The sequence below is a fragment of the Neopelma chrysocephalum genome, unplaced genomic scaffold (genome assembly GCF_003984885.1).
Source record: "Neopelma chrysocephalum unplaced genomic scaffold, ASM398488v2 Primary Assembly neopelma1_65, whole genome shotgun sequence".
NCBI classification, from domain to species: Eukaryota; Metazoa; Chordata; class Aves; order Passeriformes; family Pipridae; genus Neopelma; species Neopelma chrysocephalum.
Window position 1 is genome coordinate 3,466,022 of NW_020897722.1, and position 24,793 is coordinate 3,490,814.

At 44.1% G+C, this 24,793-nt stretch overlaps 2 protein-coding genes across 5 annotated transcripts in view; one reads left to right on the forward strand and one right to left on the reverse strand.

Moving 5' to 3' along the window:
• Positions 1-1,753: 1,753 nt before the first annotated feature.
• ARPC1A (actin related protein 2/3 complex subunit 1A) lies at positions 1,754-18,458 on the reverse strand. 2 transcript variants are annotated; one of them, XM_027683474.1, is made up of 10 exons: positions 18,331-18,458; positions 14,941-15,022; positions 13,995-14,099; positions 11,007-11,229; positions 9,280-9,387; positions 5,908-6,120; positions 4,655-4,730; positions 4,262-4,455; positions 3,237-3,327; positions 1,754-2,151 (listed from the first exon to the last, which is right to left on the reverse strand). In XM_027683474.1, exons 2-10 carry the CDS (start codon positions 15,002-15,004, stop codon positions 2,113-2,115), a joined length of 1,113 nt encoding a protein of 370 aa, XP_027539275.1. In that variant the 5' UTR covers positions 15,005-15,022; positions 18,331-18,458; the 3' UTR covers positions 1,754-2,112. The 2 variants fall into 2 exon arrangements, with proteins under 2 accessions (XP_027539275.1, XP_027539274.1); XM_027683473.1 differs by having other exon boundaries at positions 14,941-15,045; positions 18,331-18,440.
• A 59-nt stretch (positions 18,459-18,517) lies between these two features.
• KPNA7 (karyopherin subunit alpha 7) overlaps positions 18,518-24,793 on the forward strand; it is a 49,505-nt gene continuing 43,229 nt past the window's right edge. For 2 of the 3 annotated variants that reach the window (XM_027683467.1, XM_027683472.1), the window contains exon 1: positions 18,518-18,920. The gene's annotated coding sequence lies outside the window, so the exon portion shown is untranslated. Of the gene's footprint in view, positions 18,921-23,795; positions 23,816-24,793 lie in introns of those variants that run through there. The other variant, XM_027683468.1, reaches the window with a different exon arrangement.

Below are 24,793 nucleotides of genomic sequence, written 5' to 3' on the forward strand. Positions count from 1 at the left end.
CGCCCCTCGAGCTTTTCCCCTCCTGCTTCAGAGCAACCCATTTTTATCCCGTTCCCGACCGGGCAGGGTAGCTCAGCTCCTGCTGGAAGTGCTGGGAAAGAGAGATGGGTTTCAGTTTCTCACCCCTTCCCTCCCTGAGCAGGGGGATGCACTCACCTCTTCCCTCCCCGAGTGACTCTGCAGGACTGGGACAGCAGCAGTGCAGGGAGGGCAGAGTCCCTTCTCAGCCCCAGGCATGAACATTGAGATCCATTTTCTCTCCTCTCTCATTAGGTGATTTTTCCACCCTTTTTTATGTTTCTTGGACCACATGTTTTAGAATCCTTTTTTTTTAATACTTTTTGGACATTAACCACCAACCTTTCAAAGTGACTCCAGAAACAAAATCATTGCTGTCTGTGAGAGACAAACATCTAATAGTCCATACAGAGATGGACAAAGCCAAATCCGTGCTCTTCTGTCCCTCCAGGGTCACTCTGCTCCAGAGAACACTAAACTCCATTATCCTTGTGTCCCAGCTGACAAACCCCACCCACCCCAGCCATCCTACACACCAGATCCCCAGACTGCAAGACGAGCAGAGGTTAAACACTCATTATTTTATGTTTCCAACAGAGAGAAAAGTGCAAAGCCACACCTGACTGCCAAGGGAGGAAGGTGGGAGACAAAAGGAAACCAGAAGGAACTGGAAAACCAGTCAGTTCTGTGCAGGCAGCACAGCATCTGAGAAGGATCCAGCTCTGCAGTGCAGGACAGGAGTTGTCACTTTGTGAGCTGATCTTCCACCCTCCCCTTTCAGCCACCCCGAGCTGAGAAACGAGCAGGGGATGAAGCAACTCTGGTTCCAGAGGAAGTGGTAAATTTAGTCATTGGGGTTTTTTTTTAACACACTTCTGCATTTTCAACAGAAACAAGTCTTGAACCTTGTAAAGCAATGCCATGAGCCAGCTAATCCCCTCAGAGCACAGCCTGTCCCGGCCTCAAGGCAACACAGGGGCGAAGAACCAGATCTGTGAGTAAAATAAGTTATGTGCAAATGCCTCTGTGAGCTCCCGAGGCTCAGAGCTGAACTGTAAAAGGTTCCTGGAGACAAAGGCCCTGCACTGCAGCCAGACCACAGTGACACCTCTGGCAGGTGCTCCATTCCCCACCAGTCACTATAAACACAGGATCTTACAGGCCAAGCACTCGGCTCTACACAACTCCCAGGCCTGTGCAGCTCCACTGACTCACAGAGTCATTTGCTTTTCATTTGTCTTCCCAAGATGTGGCTCAGCAGATTTTTGCCTCACTTCCCACACGCAGCCCTTCGCCTCATCCCCCGGGCACTGCACTGGGAGCAGGTTTGGTACCAATCCCGAAAGGGAACTACAAATAATTCCAGTCATTTGCCTTTGGAAAAAACTGTGGCCCACTGAGCAGACAATAAAAAAAAGACATTCAGGTTAATTTGCTGTTATTATGGATCAAACGCAAGGCAGGCAGAATATAGGGTAGTAGTATAAAATCATTCATCCTCCAAAATCATCACCTCAAGGGAACAATTTCCCAGGAAGAAGCTCATCTGAACCTTCACATCCAGATCATCAGAACTCCAGGTCTTCCTCTGTCAACTCTGAGAAACGTTCAGTTAAGATGAACTTTGCTTGTTTTAAGGCCATAAAGTATCAGTGCAGGGTTTTCCCTCTCTCTCCCAATTAGTTCCCTTAACATCCCTTTTTTAATCGCCACCAATGAGCAGCAAAACAAAGAACCAATTTTTCTCTTTTTTATTATTATTATTATTTCTAGCAGACAATTTACATAAAATTCCCCTTTTAAGTTAGTGATTCACAACTTCCTGCAATAAACTACTTAAGGAGCAGCTTTGGTAAAGAATGGAATGAAACAACCAACCAAAACAAAACAAAACAAAAAAAAAGGAACAATCACAGCTGATTTTGAAACCAACACAATTCACCAAATTTAGATTCAAAAGAAAATCTGCCAAGCCGTATTTTCTCAGTGTTTCCAAATATTTGACCTTCCTCCTCCTCCCTTTTCGGATTTGTGCAGATGTGGGAGCTGCATTCTGTCAAGCAGTTTGTCCTGCTAGATCATGGAAATCCATCTTTACATGATTCGTAGCCCTTGAATGGAGGACTCCAAGGTCTTGAAAGAGAGAAAAATCTTAATCACTATCAGCTGCAGTAACTTGTGTTAAATAACTCAGTGTAAATGCTGAGAAAAACAAGTAAAAAACCCCAATACTTGAGATTAGACTCATATTCATAGATTCATGGAATGGTTTGGGTTGGAAAGGACCTTAAAAGACCATCTTGTTCCACCCCCCTGCCATGGGTAGGGACACCTTCCACTAGCCCAGGTTGCTCCAAACCTCATCCAGCCTGGCCTTGGACACTTCCAGGGATGGGGCAGCCACAGCTTCTCTGGGCAACCTGTGCCAGGGCCTCACCACCCTCACAGGGAAGAATTTCTTTGTAAAGGAAAGAATTTCTTCCTAGTTCAAGAGCCAGACCACAACAGTCATTCCTTTCAAACTCAGGCATATATAAACTAGTGATACAGACCTGAAGCTGCACTAAAGCAGCTTACAGATCACCTCAATCTCTTCTCTGGCTCCTCCAGAACTTTCTGGCATCACAGAACACAGACAACCCATTCTTTTCCTAAACCAGATCCCAGCAGTTTTGGGAAGGCCAGCAGAGACCTCTGTCGGCCGGGCCTCAGCAAAGCAAGCACGAGCATTATTAAATCCTTTTAGGATCTTTATTGTATTTTCCAATTCTTTGAGGCAACTTCTTACTATGGTACGTTAATTCTGAGAGGGCAGGACCATCTTCTGCAGCAGAACAGGGAGCACAGTCCCATGGGACGGGAGCAGGAAGAGACAATGGGCTATGTCATACCAATGAACATTCCAGCCCAACTGTGGCTGAGGTTGGAGAAGAAAAGAATTGGTGGGAATTCCTACAGGGACATTAAGTAATTCCATTAAAAAATTAAGTCTGCATAAGCACCATCTGCTAAACGAAGTGCATCTGCATTTATGCTGATTCTTGGATTGTTTTTTCTTAGGGAGTCCACTAACGGTCTTGGATATTCCTGTCAGGATTTCCTGCTGCTAATGAAACCTGCCTTAGGGCTGAGCCCCAGGAGTGGATGTTAGAGATCAAAAAAAAACCACCCCACCTCAGCTAGTTCACATAAACATAGTAGTAAAAGCCTGTTTTTACCTTGAAATCCCAGATGGTCATTGCTCCATCGATGCCGGTGGTGCAGAATTTCCGACAATCCCGTTTGTCTATCTCATAAATAGACACTTGGCTGCAAACAGAGAGTGAGAGCTCTAACACCCATTACAGAGCCAGAAAGCTGGGAAATTTGGGTTGAATTCTACTCCTACTCCTTCAGATGGAGACATGAGTATACCAGAGCTTACACCAGATTTTTGGTCAAATGCCTCAGAAAAATAAGCCAAGAAAAGGATGCTGAGAGCTCCTTCATGGCCTGGTGGCTGTAGCCAAAATGTTTTCCTTGAATTAACATGAACTGCCCAAGATCCTCTGGGATCTCGTGCTTTTTTTAAATGCAGGGATACTTTACTCAATTAACTTGGATCAATCATTTTGATCAACAGAATCATGGAATGGTTTGGTCTGGAAGGGACCTTAAAGCCCCACCCCCTGCCATGGGCAGGGACACCTTCCACTAGCCCAGGTTGCTCCATGTACTGTCCAACCTGGAACCAAGCACTTCCAGGGATGGGGCAGCCACAGCTTCTCTGGGCAATTCTGCCTCAGGACCTTCACAGGGAAGAATTTTCTCCATATATCTCACCTAAATTTCCTCTCTTTCAGTTTGAAAACAGTAATACATAATAACTAAATACACGTGGCAATAACATGTTAAGCAGGAAGCTGGGATGTGAATTCCTGTTTGAGGTGGATTTTGCTGACTAGATTTTGCACAGTGCCACCAGCCTCTTGGGAACTATTTGATAAGATAAGCTGTGTCCAGGTTACAGAACACATCAGTCACGAGCAAACAGGAGAAGCATGCACACCATGTCAATGATTAACTCCAGCTTCCACGCACGTCCTAGAAACAGGCTTAGGGAAAGACTACAAGGAAAAGGGGATACTGGCTAAACCCTCCTGGTAGAGCAACCCTGAGCTCTCCTAGGTTTGCAGAACATCCTGGGAAACTAAAATGACATGGAGAGCATTCCCTCCCCTGTTCCTGGCAGCAGGGCACTCACGTTATACTGTTTTGGTGCAGCGTCTCCAGGGTCGTGTTGCGATCTTCCGTGGTGGCTCTTTTATCCATGTTCCGGAAGCGTTCCATGGCGGAAATGTTGCGCTGGATGCTCTGTTTTGGAATGTCTAGTTTGGAAACGAAGGTCACCAGGCCACGGTCGTCACAGTTAAAGAGCATGGGGCAGCAGTCATGGCCCTGCAACCAAACACCACGGAAGCCTGTCAGGAGACACAACCTGCCCATCCCTGCCAGGTGCTGCTGCTGCTTCTGGCTGCAGAATGCAGAGACTGACACCAGGGAAGAGCTTATTTATTACTAGCTGTGTAAAAGATGGTGTTTCTCCCCCTCCAAAACACGACAAACTCTCAAAAAGCAGAAAATAACCGACACTTACAGCTGCCACCACGCTGTTCTCAGAGACAAACGACACGCTCAGGAGTGGGAGGAACTCTGTTTTCAGCTGTGAAACCCTGAACACAAGAACATTTGTTACAGGAATTCATTGAAACCTCTCGTTTTTGGCTCTAACAAAAAATAGACGCCGTTCCCACACAAGGATTACTGGAAAAGCCAGCGTGGCTCAGTTGTCCTGTGGTGACTCCAGAGGGTTGTAATTTTTAACAAGAAGTTTTAAAGCTAATGAAAGTGTCCTGGAGGATCTGTAACAAAATGAAGTGTTTCAGGTGAAACGGTGAAGTTGCCAATATTGTGTGCAAACAGGGGCGAGAGTTTAAAAGGAACACCCCCAAAAATGTTCAGACTGATGAAGTTATTAACTTCATTTGCATATTACAAGCACTTGAAGTTTTAATGTTTGACATCTTTTCAGGGGGAAAAAGCCTTGATGTTCAATTAAGTCACTTTTTGTGATTTAATGACAAATGAGAAAAGAATTCTGAAACACTTTATAACGACTGATATCCCCTGCCAGGTACTGATATAACTGTAGCCATCAGAACCACAATTCAAAATGAATCCCAGCAGTGCCTGGATGATCCCCAGAGATCTCTGCTGCCAAAACATATGGAGAATCTCTTCCTTCTTGGTTGGAAAGCCACGGACACTGCAAAGTTATGCAGATCAAGAGGAGGAGCACGAGGAGGAACTATTCATTACATATTTTTTGGATTGGAAGGTGCAAGATTGGAAGTTGAAACCTTGCCTCAGCAGAACCTTAAGGACAGTGGTTGGAATTCATATTTCATGAAATGAACAACTTATTTTCCAGATCCTGGCTAGGGATAGGGTCTTATTAGTTATGGAGTGAGCATGTTTCTGGACTCTCCTGAATCCACTTACAAGGAAATATTGTTTCCCCCAAAATTCTCTGTATATTTCCACATAGAGTGGAATGCAATTTCTTCTTTTCAAATGCTTCCCCCTCCTCCAAGTAAACTGGCTATGCCCTCACTGAAGAATTCTTCTAAGAATTTTAGAGTCTGTAATTGAAATTCTTAAGTATCAACCTTACACGAGCCTCAAAGAGACTCCTGGAATCTGGAGTAGTAAAAACGGCAACAGCAGCCACAGCCCTCGTGAGATAAAGACACGATATTCCATAGAGAATCACGGAATTGTTAGGGTTGGAAAAGACCTTTAAGATCATCAAGTCCCACAGCTGATGAGGAACAGCAAGGGGGTACTTACATCATGTTTTTGGAGGCATCGGCCACTGACACGGTGCTGTCGTGGCTGACCCAGGCCAGGCGGTTCCCGCTGGCAGAGAAGCTCACGCTGTGCACCCACCCCCCGCTTCCCGCGCCCCCAAACTCCGACATCAGCTGCCCAAAAGGCATTTTGGAGCCCCAGGGAGTACTGGCTGGTTTTTCATCCACTTCCTTAATGTAGGCAGAAAACACCCTGCAAATAAAAACAAGAAAAGATTCCAGAGTGAACAAAGAGAGAACAAATCTCCTGGGAGCTCTGGATGCTTTTCGCGTTGGAGGCGGAGGGATGTGTTTGATTCCCCCCGAATAAAATATTATGGTATCTTTAAACAAGCCTGGAAGCTTCAGTGTGGGGAGAGAAAGGGTGGAAAAGCACAGAGGTTTTTCATAAATGCTGTTCTTGTACCCCTCTCCTTTTTTCCCAGAAGATGGCACAAAAACACACGTTTGTCAGTGCGTTTTCCACTGTGCCAAGATTTCCCTTTCATCCTTTTGCGGCGCTAACAGCTCTCCAGAGTCAATCCCTCAGCTAGAGAACACCCAGGAACAGCAGTGTGTAATTAGAAGCTAATACAAACACCTACAAAATTACCCACTTTTTAGGAACATTCACATTTCAGCAGGATTTCAAAGAAAGAAACCCGATGTTCTGATGGCTGCAAAGGGGCTCTGAGCCACCTTCTTCCTGCCCGTTATTGAAAAAAAACGCCTTAAAAACCTGAAATACCACAATGTTTTTATAGGTTGGGGTTTTTTTTTTCCCCTCAGCACTACAATTTTCAAGATATGTTTAAATAGAAAGCCTCCCCCTTTCATCGAATTCCTTCTGCATGATTCAGACGTGCCACAATATGGTGTTCTTGAGTGTTACCATGGAATTTACTGGGACGTCACCAACGTAGGATTAGAGTCCATTGAGCAGGAGGAGCAAGAGAGCTACACCACACTACTACCAGAGGGAAAAACTGGGTATAAATGAAAATCTCTGATCAAATACTCATGGTTGCAGTCACACACAAAAAGGTATTATTTTACAGTGAGTTTAAGGAAATGTAGCTCCCCCCTCCCCGTTTTTTAAATGTTTTACATGTGTGGGGGAAGCACTTCCAAAGGTACCTATATTCAGCTAATTCCAATAGAGCTGCTCATTTGGAATGATCAGGGTATCATAACTGCAGCTATATTAGGTACAGATTTTCAGGGAATTAAGTATGAATTTATATTTGGCTCTATCAGTTTAAATATAATCTAATTATAATCCTTCAAAAAACTTAATTTTGTAGAGCCATCTAAAAGGATGGTTCTCCTAATGTATGGAAATAGGACAAGATGTTTAAAGCAATAGCCTTTGACACAAGGCAGGAAAATCATTCCTAAGTAGTGAAAGACCTCAAATTTAACTGTTAGTTAAAATAAAAATAAGTCTTTTCCCTCACTGAAGTCTCCCTCTCTTTTAAAAACAGCTTGAAGGCCCCAGCCTTGAAAAGAACACTGGGAAATGACTTTTATTCCCACAGCAACATTGTTCCAGCAAGAATATAAAATTCAGACCTATGCAGTGCTATTAGCTATATATATTATATTTTTTTTATTTTAAAGATAAATGGAAGGGGAGTTCATCTATCTGGGCCAACCACCAAAAAACTCTGCTGAATTTCCATCAACTTGCAGCCTCCTGCCCTCCAATCTTTTCCCAACATGTCTCCCAGTTGGCTCTTGTTAGTTAGCACTGGCTCTGGCAGATCCATTCCATAATTTTCATCACAACAGGTGAATACTTCAGAGCCAGGTATTTTTATTATCTTTAATATGGAAGTGAACACTCCCTAGAAGGGGAATTCTAGAGATCTGTACTCACTTTTTACCCAAGAGAACAGTTTCTCGTGGTTTTGGGGAAGAAATAGAAACACAAACCCAGTACCAATCTCCACTACTCTTCCTTTCTTTAATGTTTTTATATGGAGATTTCTATGAGAAAAACAGCAAAATTTTTTAATGAATCATCCTAAAGTACAATGTTAAGGGAGAGCAGAAAGTTTCCCAAATGTTTTAAAGACCTGGGTCTTTTTTTTTTCAAAATATAGCCCATTTTCAGAGAAATGAGGTGCAGGACAGAGTGAGTTTTCTGATGGGAAATAAAAGACTAAGCAGTTCTTCTAGAGAATGTTCCTAGGAAACCAACTGAACCACACCACTTTCTTCCAGAAAATATAATTTTTTTTTAAAAAATCACACTTAACAGAAAAACTATGTGAATCTAACTTTCAACCAAACAGGGAAAAGGAGATAACCAGGGATGCAATGTCCATAACAAGCACTGGAAAAAGCTCAAGTCCAAGGTAATATAAATATATAGACACACATAATATATTTCAGGTGACCTAATGTCAAAGTCCCAAGATCCTTTACGAACACACATGAGAAGTTTTCCACATGTGAAAAGCAGCTGCTTCTGGAAGATGAGTGAGTATGTCTCACATCGTATTTTTTGTGAAAGCAAGTGAATATATATAGTTTATCCAATGAAAATGAGATAAGGTAGGGAAGGGAGACAACTCTCCTTCCCAGCTTCCATTTATCATTGTTCCTTACATAAAAAAGTTTCAAAGGAGAGGGTTTAGATGTGAGGGTTTCATTCTGAAATAAGGAATGTAATAGTCAGTCCCACCTCCACTTCCCACTCCTCCTTAGTCATTTTTAGTACACACTTTGAAGCTTAAAAATTGCCCTATTACATAAAGAATTTAAGAAAAGAAGCTTTCATTATCATCCAAGGTACAAGTGATTAAGTAAATGTGAATTAAAGCCAGGCACTGCAGACAGCTCCCCATGCAACTTCCCTGCAGTGACCCCAATCCCTCCCTCAGAGCAGCCTGCAGGACCCATCCCTCATGCTGGAATTTCACCATCAGTTTGAAAGTCTCCCCCATCCATCTCTCAAGCCAATCTGGTTTTAACAGCCTTTTTTTACTTTTTAAATGCTCTTCAGAAAGTGTGTTTTATTGCAGTGAGTTGCAGGTGGTTCAATTCCTTGACTCTGCTCTCCTCACAGGGCTGCGAGAACGTTACGGTCAGCACGGGGAAAGGGGAGAGAACTAATGACTCAGGGGGGAAAAAGGTGGGATAAGGCCTTTGAAAGTGTGTCCCTCAGCAGATCCATGTTGGCAGTCCAAAGTCAGCAGGCAGTAGCACCAAGGCCAACGTTTCTCAAGCTGGGTGTTTTATTTTGGTACCAACCAGAGCATGCAATGAGCCACCTTTTATTCTAATAGCAAATGCCCGATGAACATGCTCAAGCTGCTGACTTGATCCAGAAACCCAAATTACACACAGATGTTTTACTTTCTCTCACCTGCACTTGAAGTCACAGGATCCTGCAGCCAACAGAACATTGTTGGGGTGCCAGTCCAGGCTAAGGACAGTGGAACGAATGGGCTTTTTAATGTGTTTGCTCACCCACCTAAAATAATAAAAAAAAGAAAGATTTATAAAATGTATATGAACATATTTTACCTGACTCCCCCAAGTACTCCTCAAAAAGATCACTCCTTGCCAACAACTAACATTTTGGAAAACACATCACGCCCAAATCTTTCACATCCCCTTGTGCAATCTGTGAACTTTATATGGTTATCTTAATTAAAATTTTAAGCACTATGAACAAACTTGTTAAATTTGTATCTCCTCACCTGAGTACTATACCCCTTCCAACTAATTCTTATAATGCATCAGATGGAACTCCTTAATGCGAATTTTGCCCAGGAATTGCTTGGTCCCTCACATGCCATGAACACGAGCTGTGACTGTGACACTGAGCTCAGCAGCCCCGTTTTCATGGATCACCAAGCACGAGTCCTCTCCAGCTCCTTCCAATGAGTTTTACAGTCACATCTCTTGCCTATTGACTTTTCTACTGTTTAATAACACAATAACTATAAAACAAACCAAGTAAATGGGGGAACTGCCAATGATGTGACCAGTGCATTCGTCTCAATTATCTGCAGTGCAGTGCAAAGTGGTCCTGCTGCTGAATGCATCAATACTGGCCTAAATACTCCTCAGCAGATTTAGTTTATCTGAACTATTTACAAAATAGTAATGAAATCTGTTATTCACTTGATGGCCTCTGGGATGATGGTGCTTTTCCTTTGATTTTACTTCCATCAAGCACCAGTTTTAAGGATCACATTCTTTTTCTTTAACATATAGGGTTCTGATTCTTTTGCAGATAACTAAGGCAGAGAAAATATTGATAACTGAACATGCTGGAAAGCAGAAAAATCCAAAACAATCTTTAAAATGTATTTTGCAGATGGTGTCACTGTTTTTCATCTCCACATGGCAGACTGGACACAGGACACCTGTGGTTTTGTGCCTATTTATGCAACCCAAAGTAAGAGATGCTCCCCACAGTGATTTCACCTACAGATGATACAGCAAATGTAGCTCCCAACACGTGCAGCTACAAAGGGAGAAGACCAGAAGCACTAAGTTTAGATGCCAGTGAGAAAAAAATGTTAATGGTGGAGATATTTGTGACAGAAATCTATAAACTGTGATGTAAGCACATGACAAAATACAGAACAGGTCAATGACAAGCTCAGACATCTTCTAACAGACCACCCTGGAGATGTGACCGACTCAAACTCTTAAATGACAAGAAATGGCCCAAAATAATGTGAATGGAAGAAAGACTCAAGTGGAGGTTTCTTCATTCATTCTGGAACGAGGTGGGGGAAGGAAACATTTCTCTCTTTTCAACCATACAGGTGTAGTTAATAGACTTTTAATCTGCACGAATTCTTTTAGAAAAGCAACACATGTTTATGGCAGTCAGACAGAACAGATCCATGCCAAGATGTATCACCTGAAAATAAGTGAAGTCAAAGGCCTTTAGGTGCTACACCAGAGTAAAGAAGAGAGGGAATGTTTTCTCCAAAATGGAAAAATACCATCCCTCTACATTCCCTGAAGATTTTAAAAATTAGTAAAGTAGTAACCCAGTTACCACAGCTGAACTCCAGGCTTCAGCTTTCCCGTGCAGACCTTGCAGCTACAAACAGCAATGAAACAGCTCACCAGTCATTTTCAGATTCGAAGTAGCACACGGATATAAGTCGAGCTCCACTGCCCACAGCGAATTTGTTCTCCAAGGGGGACCATTTGACGAAGGTGGCGGCGCGATTGATCCTCAGGATCACCAGGGTGGGTTTCCACACTCCGTCCTTCTGGCTCCACACGTAGGCGTTGCGGTCGGCGCCGCACGTCACGATGCGGTCGCTCTTGGGAGCCCAGTCAATGCCTGCAAGGACAGAGCTCACAGGAATGAACTCCTCCCTTTGTGCTGTTTGCTTCACAGCAAGGCAAACAGAGATCACCTCACAGCCTTCTATCATAGAATGGTTTAGGTTGGAAGGAACCTTGAAGCTCATTTTATGCCACCCCCTGCCATGGGCAGGGACACCTTCCACTAGCCCAGGTTGCTCCAAGCCCTGTCCAACCTGGCCTTGGACATTTCCAGGGATGAGGCAGCCACAGCTTCTCTGGGCAACCTGTGCCAGGGCCTCACCACCCTCACAGGGAACAATTTCTTCCCAATATCCAATCTAACCCTGCCCTCTGTCAGTTTGAAAGATATTGGTATACATACCATGGTCATGAGTATTCTGCACAGAAAGACAACATATTTGGAACATAAAAATCCACATTATAGTGGAAAACTGAACTACTAAAAGAAAAGGCTGGTTTGGGGTATGGAAATAGAGGGTTAGAGAGGGTCAGGTCTCTGGCCAACCTGTGCCAGGGCCTCACCACCCTCACAGGGAAGAATTTCTTCCATATATCTAATCTAAATCTCCCCTCTTTCAGTTCGAACCCGCTATGCCTTGTCCTGTCACTACAGCTCTGGGTGAGCTGATCACCGAGACAGTTATTACTGAGACAGTTACTGTTCTGTTATTCCCCTTTTTCACTTATTCTCCAGGAGCCATTTTAAACTGTTAGGGATACCTGTTTCTCCCTCTAGCTTTCACTGAAATTGCAGATCCCGAATTCCCGGATCCCACCGGGAACTTCCCGCTAAGCCCGCTCTGAGGTTGGCCAACAGGTGGAGCTCTGCAGACTGGCCACAGCCCGTCCTCACCCTCCACACCTCTGACTTCTGCACGATCCGGCCCAGCAGCTGAAACTCAACAATTCTAAAACTGCACAACCTCTAACAAAGTCATCTGCTTGCTGCCAGACTGCAGCCATGATCTAAAGTTTAGATAACAGGGGTTTTTTTTTGTTAGAAGTTATAAATCTTTGTGTACTGACACAATCCTTACATTGTTTCCAAGACTATTTAAGCTGTGCCACGAGAAAGAAAGGTTTACCCAAGCAAAAATAACAATTCAAGGAATAAAACAAAGCCCTTGATAATGCTGCCATTGCTTCTTTCCCCTCGTAGGCAATGAAGGATGTTCTCAACTGGAAAGTCTTACAGGAACATTATTTTTCATCTTTTCTCTAGCAACCTTCTTTGAGATGCAGAGTGCAACCCTCAACTCTCCTGCCACAAATTTTATGTCAGTGCTTTTCCATTACCACATTCAGTATTGAAAACATCCCTTAAGCTCATAAACTGAAAATAGGATAAAAGCTATGAGAAGAATTTGTACTAATTTTACCATATTATTCATATATTGTCCACTTCCAAACAGGTTTATGCTTAAAAGGTTCCATTTTGAAGAGGCTGGTGGTCTGGAACCACAGTTACACGAGTCCTAATGCTGCTTTTGAAAGAGGGACCATTCTGCCTCTCTTTACTTCTCTTGCCCACCACCTCCCCTGCACCAGCACTGTTGCTGTTCTGACCCATGGCCAAGTTCAGCTTTTTAGCTTAGCAGAAAACTAAGCAATTAGAGTAATTAAAGCTCTTCCTGTAAGTGAGCAGAGGCAGCTCCCCACAAATCTGAGTCAAGAGAAGGACCTTGTCCCTTGTGAGCAGGAGCTGGAGTGGCAGCAGCTGACTCACTCCTGTCAGAGGTTACAAACAGTTTGATCAGTTGATCTCCTGTGTGTAACCACAGCTTAACTCCACTCTTTACAACCACCACAGCACTCAGTATTCCAAAGGTATGCACCAGGCAGGGAGAGCTCTTTTCCCAAGTCATGTATATTTGCCTTCTAACATCAACGGGAACAAGTAAAATGGAGAGAAATGTCTTTGGGGAACAGCAAATTGTTGCTTGTAAATTCAGCCCAAGTGACTTCACAAAGCAGCACAGACAGTTGCGCTTCTGGACAGAAAGAATTGAAAATAATCGAATAAAATTCCTGAAAAATGCTGTTGGGCAGATATTCCTGCCCATTAGTGAGCTGAGAACAGAATAAAGGATATTGCTGCTTTGGGCAAGTGCTTGTATTAATTATTTTCATTTCCTTAAAGAATAAAGCCTTTATATAAGTATTACCATGGAAAAAAACCCCAGTAATATAAAAGACTGCCACAGGATAATCACATTTTTTAAAATAACACCTTGTGACTCATCGTGGCAGCTCCTCTTAATTTTCATTGTGGATCTACAGATACTCTGGGCCTGCATTAAATGTGCTCACTGATGGTCTGTCATAACTCCAGGATTGACCACTTCAAATGGTTATACAGTCCCTCAAAAAGGATATTTATTGCTGTTGGGAACCATAAACCACTGTTACAGCCGTATACTTGATGAAATTTTAGTACTAGCACTTGAAAGGGAGCAGCATGTATCACTGTGACACAACCAGATTACTTCAGTACACTGAAAATGTGTTCTCATTATGTCATGATGGATGAAAAATAAGCAATAGACAAGCAAAAAGGGCTCAGTTACTCCACTGAAATGTCTGGAAATGAGATAGGGCTTTTCTTCCTAACATTCATTGCATGCAGGCCAGAAAAATGCTGCAAGGCTCTCTGTAAGTGGGAATGCCAACCTATAAAAAGATCTATTTACTCAACACTTGCAGATTTCCTGTTCAGCCTCAACTGGGGAAAACAGGGGGGGGTGGGAAAACTCCATGTCTGGCTCAGCACAGTCTCACCTGTGATGTGTCCATTGTGTTCCTTCAGCTCGTGAGCCTTTACCCACTGGTTCCCACTCTTCTTGTAGATGTGGACTTCATGGTTATTAGGGCTAATGGCAATCTCTGGAAAGAGGAAACAAAACAGTCCAATAGTACTGAAGGCTTCTTAATTACAGATGCTTTATCTGAAAAGACTTTCCCACCTAAACCCTCTGTTCTCAAATTTGAGGGCACTACACGGGCTTTGTAAACAAAGGGCCAATATCCCTGGAAAATCTCAAATAATTATGGACATAGGAAGGGCTGGGTTGGAAGGGACTTCAAGCCCATCTCATTCTAAGTCCCTGTCATGGGCAGGGACACCTTCCACTAGACCAGGTTGCTCCAAGCCCTGTCCAACCTGGCCTTGGACGCTTCCAGGGATGAGGCAGCCACAGCTTCTCTGGGCAACCTGTGCCAGGGCCTCACCACCCTCACAGGGAACAATTTCTTCCCAATATCCAATCTAACCCTGCCCTCTGTCAGTTTGAAAGATACTGGTATACACACCATGGTCATGAGTATTCTGCACAGAAAGACAACATATTTGGAACATAAAAATCCACATTATAGTAGAAAACTGAACTATTAAAAGAAAGGGCTGGTTTGGGGTATGGAAATAGAGGGTCAGAGAGGGTCAGGTCAATCTCATGAGGTGCAGAGCAAGAGGCAAAGCTTTCTGGAACAACAGGAACACTCAATTTGCTCCGAAGCCAGAGCTCCAGCAATGAGTTCAGAAAAGCTCAGCTTTGGGGGATGAGGGCTTTTTGGATCATAAATGGAACAATTAACACGTAGAACTATGTATCTGACCACACCTCCCCTAAACATGACCCAGAACTGACATGACCCCAAACTGACAGCCAAGAGGGAACAACAACTGAAAAAAAAACAAATTAAGAATGAAAGCAAAGATATTACTTACGAGTACGGTCTCTGTTCCAGGCATGGCAGGTGATTGGCTCCAGCAGAAACTGATGTAGAGACATTCCGAGTTCAAGGGATTCCTATGTTGTAAAAAGTGAAAGAGCTGAAAGGTGTAAAATGGAAAACAAAACACTTCAAAATGAGAAAATTATTAAAATAAAGATCAACTTCAACATTTACCAAGGATCTTTCAGTGCAATGTTGCAATTTCCTTGCAGGAGATCACAACTTACTCAGTAAATATGTTAATTTACTCAAGAGCTGCCTGTGTCACACACCCTGATAGCTTTAGTAGGACAATGAATATTAATTGTCCTGCTTACTTTAGCTAATTGCAATTGCCCTAAGAGCCACAGGCACTTGCTTCTTAGTGTATCCTCACAGACAAGGGAGCAGGTTCTCAAGAAATCTAATAAACCTCCTAATTTTACTATGGAAATAGAATAATCAAAAAAATAAATATCTAGGACATAGCTCAGCAAACTGATTAAAAACCCTGACATGTACCCAGGCTCACAGGCAGCACTACAACAAAATCTTCTTTCAGGAGGTTAAAGTGATGTGTAACTGTGATCTGCTGATGTATTATTTGATAAAGCCATTTATATGTATCCTAGGGAAAAATTATTAAGATTAGTAATTAACTAATTAGTGATTTCTTCAAATTAATTCTAGCACTAAACTATTTGATAGTCAGGCTTTTGCCCCCATGAGACTCAAACACTAAAAGAACAAGCTGAATCACTGCAGTTTGTGAGTATTTTGTTTAAAAAAAGGCTAAAGACCTAGTTTTTCTTCAATTTATGGCTGTTACAAGAGTCAGTGCTGAACATCCACAATTGGAGGCACATCCAGCCAGAAATATAAAGTTGTTGAAAATATTTTTAATATTTTAATATCTAAAATATTGTATTCTATGTCCTGTATTAACCAAGGGCAGCATAAATGGATGGAAGGTAATATCATAAAAACTTCAAGGTCACCTGTAATAATAATAATAATGTGCACAGTTCAATACATCCAACTTGGATTTGTCAATTCCTTCCATATATTCCACTAATTTTCATAGCAATTTATCACTGGCTGATGGATCAAAGTGGTTTTTACCCCCACATACACATTGGAAAAGAACCATCTCCATGATGTCATTCCAAGACATCCACACCCATTAGAGCCTGAAATTACAACATACCCAAGTAAGGCCATGTTAGCAGAGGGTGGAGACTTCAGGACAAGGTAGGAATTTGGAAGCAAACAGGAAATGAAGGCAATCCAACAGAAACTCAGGAGTGAAAGAAGGATGAGTAAATTCTTACAGAGCTTTAGCAATTACTACCACACCACCAAATTCAACAAATATCCTGAAAGTGCTGAATCTTGGAGCAGAGGTGAGACTGTGTTTCACCAATGCAAGTAACTGGAAAGACTTTCTGTTTGATTTCATTTTTTTTTTTAGGAAAAGCTGGAGAGACTTTTTATCTTATTTAATTTTATTTGTTTTAGGAAATCAAGCACTGTTATTCTAAAGAAATGCAAATAACAGTTGCATTGCAAATGTACTTCAAATACAGCTTAACTATACAAGCTTTAAATCCAGTTCACAATTTTAACCAGCATGAGTTTCATGGTTCTTCTAATAACCACATTCTATCAATCAAATGAAGTTATTAAATATATGCAGTCCTAAGCAAAATAATTTTTTTTTTTTTGTTAATGTGAAAATGTTGACATCTGACCTTGGACATCCATCATTTGCAATTCCACGTGTGAATATAAGCAAAACACAACTGCAAAGTGCTTTTTCCAGGATCTTGCTTTAGCTCATGCCAACATTCGGTAGCAGCACATTTCCATATACAGGAAAAGTTCAAGAGCTGCTCCACCAACAAGGAATGCTCAGCCTTTGCTTCTCTTTCCGAAATAAAACGTAAAAATATCCAACCTCCCCTCCCCAAGGAATGCAGCTATTTTGAAACACTTTCTAACACAATCCTGGTAATTTTTTTTTCTACAGATTTGCACTGCATATAAAATATGGCCCCGTCCTAACTTCTAGTCCAGATATTTTTACTTAGCTGTTCCCAAAACAGGCCCAAACCTGTATGATCCATCCCTTCCCATTGACTGAGCTTTCTGAGCTCCATAACTTGGTACAAGTCACCGTTTTCCATTTTGGTTTGGTAACAAACCCATAAACCCCAACAGTGATGATAACCTCAAAAAGCACTGCTATTTCTGTCCCCGATAGGTACAGTGCTATTTCCTTAGGGGAGATAAATCTTACTGAAGTTTTCCAGTAGTATTTATTCCTTACCAATACACAGACAAAAATCAAACTCATATTTCAGCAGGGAAAATGCCACTGGCCTTATGATAAATTAATAACCTCAATGCCTTCCTGTCAGCCAACCTCAGAATCTCACACAGAGGAGATGATGTTATGATGTCTTTGTTAGTCAGGTATTTAATGCAGCTCTCCCTCAGCTTTTTCCCCAATACAAAGTAACTGGCCTTGAGTTTCAATGGGATTTTTTAAAAAGGCGGAATCTTCCACCTTTGTACAGTAGGAGTTCTTTCAGTATAAGGACTGAAAGGATCAAGGTTGGGAAATACAGGGCTCAGCTGCTGTCATTTCTCCATGGGGTGAGAAACATGAGGTCCAAGGCCATCCCTGGAGAAGCAACAAGCCAGGATGCGGACTTGGAAGTGGAGATGGAAGGTGTACGTGTGACAGACAGAGACAGAGAGAGGAAGGGATCTTTTTAACCCCTGCCCATTCTCAGAGCACCTACATCACTTCCAAAAGCCCCTCCGATCAAGGACAGCCCCCTTTCACTGTCATTCCCTTCCAAGCCACTCGGCGCAGCTTTCCCAAGGGGGTGACTCCTCCAGGGCATCTCTTGACACAGGACACCGGGACGGGGACGGATCAGGAGCTGCGGCCCTGCCAGCACAGGGGGCACGGTAGGAACTGGGAGGGCACGGCCAGGAATACAGGGGGGCACTGGAGGGATATGGGGGATCATGACAGGAGCTAAGGGGGGGCACGGTGAGGGATATGAGGGGGCACGGGGTGGATACAAGGGGGCACGGTGAGAGATATGGGGGGGCACGGCAGAGTGGGGGACATGGCGGGGGGGGCACGGGGAGGGATATGGGGGGCACGGCGGAGGATACGAGAGAGCACGGCCGGCTCTGCCCCTGCCCGGCCCCTCAGGGCGCTGCGCGGTGCCCACCGCCTCCCCCTCAGCAAGGGCGTCCCCAGCCCCTCGGGGCAATGATGCTGCGGCGCCTCCTCCCCGCCCCCCCACTCCCACCCCCTGCCATCCCCTCATCCCGGCGGGCTCGCCGGCTCCCCCCGGCCATCCCTGGCGGGGCAGGGGCTCACCTGGGGCGGCGGGGGCGGAGCGGGACTCGCGGACTCTGGGCAGTCAACGCGACTCCGCTCCGGCGGCGGGAGAGGCCGAGGGGGCCCGGCTCTGACACGGGCGGCAGGAAACGCGCAGCGCGCACGCGCCGCCCCCGCCCCTCACACACAAAGGGCGGGGCGGCGCCTGCGCGGCCCCTCAGGGAGGGGCGGGCGGGGCGAGTCATAAAAATATCGCGGAACTGTCGGGGTGGGGAGAGACTTTTTAAAATCGTAAAGTTCAACCGTCAGCGCGCTAACCACACCGCTGTGATCCCTAAACCGCATCGTCGCCCAGCGCCGGCTCCACACGCCTCCTAAACAGCTGCAGGGGTGATGGCCCCCGCCACCCACCCCGGGCAGCCCGTTCCGATGTGTGGCCACTTGGACTGTGAAAAAAATTTTTTTATGATGTCTGATCTGAATCTCCCGTGCCTCAGCTTGAGGCCGTTTCCTCCAGTCGTCCCTGTAGACGCGGTAGAAGAACCTGGCCCCCACCTCACTACAACCTCCTGTCAGGTCTGTTACTGTGATCAGCCTGGAGGACAAGGAGGGGAAAAAAATACAGGAAGGTAGGTCTCCCCTAGGTTGTTTCTCTGAGGAGAAAAAAAAAAAAGGTGTGATTATTAATGGTTTCCATTAATACAGAGGTGCCAGCAATACGTATACACCAGAAGAGAAGGCTCCAGGGAGATCCTTGGAGCCCCTTCCAGTGCCTGAAGGGGCTCCAAGAGCTGGAGAGGAACTTGGGACAAGGGATGGAGGGACAGGACAAGGGGGAATGGCTTCACACTGACAGAGGCAGGATTAGATGGGATACTGGGGAGAAATTCTTCCCTCTGAGGGTGCTGAGACAATGGCACAGGTTGCCCAGAGAAGCTGTGGCTGCCCCATCCCTGGAAGTCCAAGGCCAGGTGGGACGGGGCTTGGAGCAACCTGGGCTAGTGGAAGGTGTCCCTGCCCATGACAGGGGCTTGGTACTGGATGATCCTTAAGGTCCCTTCCAACACAAATCATTCCATGATTCTGCAGTTCAGTGCTGGAATATCAAAAGAATTTCATTAGCAACACTTTCCCCTGCTCTTAATCCCCTTGAGGAACTGCCTCCTCTTTGGGGTCTCGTTTTTTGGCTCCTTCAAACTCCATCGCCTGTGAGATTTTGTGAGCTCAAATACAGCAACAACAAACAAAAAAGTCTGGGGGAATGGGGAGAGATAAATGACTCCCAGATATACTGAGAAGCAATAGAGTAGTGAGTTTAATTTTGAGTTTGAGAGAAAATAAACAATCTATAAGCATCTCGAAGGCAAAAAAGAAGGTGAATTCTGGCCAGTATGGCTTTGTCGTGAATGAATTGAGCCAATCTAATTTCCTCTTCTGGCAGCATAACAAGGATTGCAGATAAGGGCAAAGCAGTGTATGTCATATATCTTGATTTTTAGTAGAGCTTCTGACACTGGCTTGCAAGATATTCTAATAATAAACTGGGAAACAAGTCTAGATGATACTACTCTGAAGGAGTTGCAAAACAGGTTGAGGGAAAAAGTACTTGATATCAGTGCTTGTACCTGTACATTAGTCATCCATGATGAAATAATGCAATTACTGCATTTGAAGATGAGATCAAGTTCAGAATAAACACGGTGGTAGAACTAGTATTCAAAATAGGAGCTCTGTGGAAAAAATAGGATGTGGTTGAGCAGCAGGTGCATTTCAACACCACCAACTTCAGAGGTACCCGATGGGGAATAGGGCAGCTGGCTGTGCTGCAGGAAAGGATGGAGGGACCAGGGGTCAAAAGCTGAACAGGAATCCAAAATATCTTGTTGTAGAAGAGGCAAACACCGTGCAGGTCCGTGTAGGTAAGAAAATACAAGTAATAAACACAGGAATCCTGCTCTGCTGAGCTGCGTTGGAAGAGCATGGCCAGTCCTGGGCTGTGCACCAGAGAAACAGGGATAATTTGGAGAAAAAGGTGTCAGTAATGATCAGAATCTTTGAACACATGACTTCTGCTGAGCCTGTTGAGACGACAGAGGACTGAGGGAAGATGTGTGTAGTCTTCAAACAGATAAAAGGCTGCAGCTCTGAGGAAAGGAACAATTTGTCCTCTTGTGTCTACAGGGGTAGGGTGAAAAGTCATAAGCTGAGATAACAGCAAGGCAGATCTGGGCTACAGGGGAAAAAAAATCCTCAGTGATTCCTTTGAAGTAGTCAAGCCCTGTGTTAGGAACTGACTTGACAGGACGTAGGGCTGCTCCTACAGGTTTTTAAGAATGGATCTGAAATATTTGTCAGAGTGGCAGAAGTGCAATACGAGGTCTTACGTTCAGGAAGGAGGCGAGGTGGGGGTCTGTGCCTGTGGCACTGTGGTCCTGTGACTGTGAGATGTGTAATCATTGCAGCCCTTATTGGCTTAACCGTAAAACCAGATCAGCTGCACGGATTAAAGACACGCAACTGGGCCGAGGAGAATTATGTAACAGGAACAAAATTACGCTTTAAGTACGGGTTTATATGTTTACAAAATGATTCTCACCAGATGGAGGGAAAGTATCTAAGCGAGGAACTCTGCAGGGCTCTGAAGCATTAAAAGCTAAGACCCTGTCTCCAGTGAAGCCTTTCCAAAGAACTTTCCACCATTGCTCCTGCTGTAGAGCTGATTCAATTATGCTGTGCTTAATCCAGGAAGGATGTTGATGTTTTTGAGATTAAAGCCTCAGAAGCAAGGCTGTGCTGGTCTTAGTGAAAGTGATTTAGATGCAATCTGACCTTAAGGTGTATATGAAAAAGATTTGACCTGGGACACCCTCATGCAGCAAAAGATTAACAGCTAGTCAAAAAGAGATCTTTTGGAAGCTGGCTGTCAGATACACATATAGGTAATTGCTGATGAAAAATCTTGCTTTGAGAGGCATTCTAGATGTGCCTTGTTAGTCCCAGTGTGTGAAAATACATCAGTTTTTAGCACAGTGTCATATCATGCCTGATTTTTAAAAGAAAGAAGCAACAAATGTAATCTTCTCCCCTTAATTGTGTTCCCTGCCTCTCTAGAACTGCCCTGTAGATCACAGTAATTTGTCAGAATTGGTTTTCATCACTGATATTCTTGAATTATCAAGAACATTGCCTCAAGATCAGATAAAGTTACAGATGATTTAAATGACTGCAAATCTGGGGGTTTAAGCAGGGAATGGCTGTGTATCTAAATGTCCTCTTCTTTTTGCTACTGAATACTGTGTTCCCCTTGCCAAGTCCTCCTTTAACTTTATATAGAATGTGTCATAATATCATAATATAGAATGAGAAACAGGGAAGATGCTCCCACTGTCTGCAGTGTGGCCAAACTTATCATAGAATTATGGAGTGATTTGGCTTGGAAGGGACCTTAAAGCTCATCTCATTCCACCCCCTGCCATGGGCAGGGACACCTTCCACTAGCCCAGGTTGCTCCAAGCCCCATCCAGTCTGGCCTTGGACACTTCCAGGGATGGGGCAGCCACAGCTTCTCTGGGCAACCTGTGCCAGGGCCTCACCACCCTCAGAGGGAAGAGTTTTTTCCTAATATCTAATCTGAACTTGCTGTCTTGTAAATAATCTCTCTGAAAGAACTTTTACTGCGCAGTCTTTTTGCATTCTGGTTTCTAGGGAATGACGAGCTTGATCCTGACTGCTTTTCCCCTGCTGCCAGAGGAGATTTGTGGTGAAGCAGGTAGGAGTCTGCATGCTCAGACTGCAGACCCCCAGGCTCAGGCTCTAAATGACCACCTTCAGAGCAGAGTGGGAGGTGTCTCACATCTGGCAGCATCTGCACACCGTTATCCTGCTTTTCAGAGGATCTTTGCCTAAATGCATTTGTTCCAGTTGTCCAGGCAGGGCTTGGTGAACAACAGCAGGGTGTTTGGATGACAGCAGTGTTTTACCCCAGCTCCTACAGAAAATCATTCACTAGAAATGAAATAGCAGCACTGTTCATCACCTTTTTGTTTTTTGTTTTTTGGGTTTTTTTGTAGATTATGGCAGCAAAATTATACATTGCATTGTTAACCCTGGCTGGTTTGAGGCATTCACTATGGATCAGCCCTCCCAGTTCTGGAGTAATTTCCCCACAACCAACAAAGTCTCATGTCCTGCAGTCTGTGCCCCACTGTGCTGCCACAGGAGCTGCTTCTGCCTCCCAGCTCGTTTGAATTTGCTCTTTCTGGGCTCTCTCCCCTCCTGTTGCAGCACCCTGTAATGTCTCACATCTTAATTTTGAGCTTCAGCCCTGAACACAATGTTCTGCTTTCTCACTGTGAACAAATTTGTTTTCCCCTGTACAATAAGCTTTAATAAGACTATTAGTAAAGGCTGTTGATGAGAGGAATTATTTGCAGGAGACAGCACAGGTCACACCTTCTGTCCTTGATTGAAAAATCCCGAATCTGCGTTAGCACAGATCCTTCACATGGTGTTGGATGTCTTCCATCATTCCAGATATACCAGCAAGGTATTATTTGCAGGCTTTTGGGTCTGACACACAGATAATTCTTTTATCTGAAGATCATTTAACACGTTTTCCATCTTCTAATCTTTTTCCCATGTTTGATATCTCAAACCTGGTTTTTGATCTGTACTATAGCGATGTTTCAATGGGCATCTCTTGGCAACATACACAGTACTCTGGAAGAAAAAAGGGCATTGGAGTGGTGTTGCCTTAGTATCTTCTTTACCTTTCAAAACCTTGTTAAGAAAGAAGGTAGAAATGCTGGAGTGTTTAGGCACATGCCTATCTAACCTCTTACTATGGGAATAAATCACTTTAGAAGCATTGGGGTGCTACCCCTTCTTTTTACCCCAGAGAAAGGAGAAGGTGTAGGAATTGGGTACTTGCTTTGTGTAGTTTTGCTCTGTCTTCCCTGCTAGACTGCTGGAGTGTACAGAAAGTCTTGGGGAACCAGGCCAGGATGTGAGGGGCTTTTTCCTAAGAGTTTTGGTGCCCTTGGGAAAGGATTTAGCCTTTAATGTGCATCCCTTTTGGGAGCAGAAGGATGCTGCTCTTTTTCCCTTTCTTTTTTACCATTAGTGAAAACACATCTGCACTGACCATTAGCTGTTCCAGAAGTACCTACAGGGACTTATGGAATACCTCTGTTCCCTTTTGCAGGGAACTGCATGAGTCAGTTGGTGTTGAGAGCACACCTGTGCTTTCCTCATCTCCATCCCACACCCTTTTCTGCTCTAATAAATTCATGGCAGGTGGATCCAAACATGTGAGCTCCAGCTTTGCTGCCTGTTCCTGATGCACTGACACAGAGGAAGAGGACTGAGACCCTTGGATGACCCTGAAGAATGGTAGTTAAAAGGCATTTTATAAATTGTGTGTTCGTGTCTGTGCACATGTTAGAGACTGTGTTTGAGGATAGGAAGTGGCTGCAAAGAAGACAGAGGAGAAGAATCCTTTTTAAAGAATGATGCACACTTCCAGGTGACTGTCTTTAAATCTGCATCCAAGGCTACATGTCTAGAGATGCTGTCAGTATAAACTGAATGTGTGCTTCCTGCAGGGTGTTTTTTGGAGAGGCAAAATGCCCCTGGTGTGCACAAGGTGCCATTGTGTGACCACAGAACACCTCAAGTTGGAAGGAGCACGTAAGAATCATTAAATGCAGCTCCCAAGTGATGAAACACTGAGCCAGGGCAGGGAATACCTACAGCCTCCTCATTTACAGTTTGTTCTGCGTCTTTCCCAGTTGCTCCTGCGTGCACTGCTTGGCTTTGTGGCCATCTTTTGTGGAAGACCAGCTCCTTTAGAGACCTCTTGTTCTTGTGCAGAATTTTCAGGCTCCACGTGGTGTTTTTGTTTGGGGTCCAGCCCTATTTCCAGTTCCTTCAACTGAAGAGGAGCAGAAGGAAAATTGATGTGCCATTATGAGGATTGAAAATAGGAAGATGGCATCTACCCCAAGAATTTGAAGCTTCTCCTGCTCAAGAGTTTAGTTGCAGTTGAAAAATAAAAGGCAAATCGTGCTGCTGGTGACAGTACACTTTGCAAATTCTCCTTTGTGGGTGTAGATCAGCTGCTGATACCAGTGGCTTGTTACTGCTCTGCTCAGGCACCATAAAGATCCTGATGGATGAGTTCTGCACGGGGTGAAAAGTGCTGAAGTTCCCTTGTGCTCCAGTGGGTTCAGTGTCCTACATGCAGCTTTTCTGCCTAGTCTGGATTTCCTTGAATTACTGCATTCCCTTTGGGACATGTTTGTTGTTAAATGAAAATGTTCCTTTTCAGGTATTTGTGCTGTATGTGAAAGCTCAAGTGCAGGAAAGAGTTTCATAGCTGCTCTGTTGGAATAATCTTTCTAATATATTTTTACATGTTTTTCTTACCCTGGAGTTTCATAACGGTGGAGTTTTCCCCCTCCTTTCAGGGTTAACTGCTCAGCCCATTCCATCTTGACTTGCA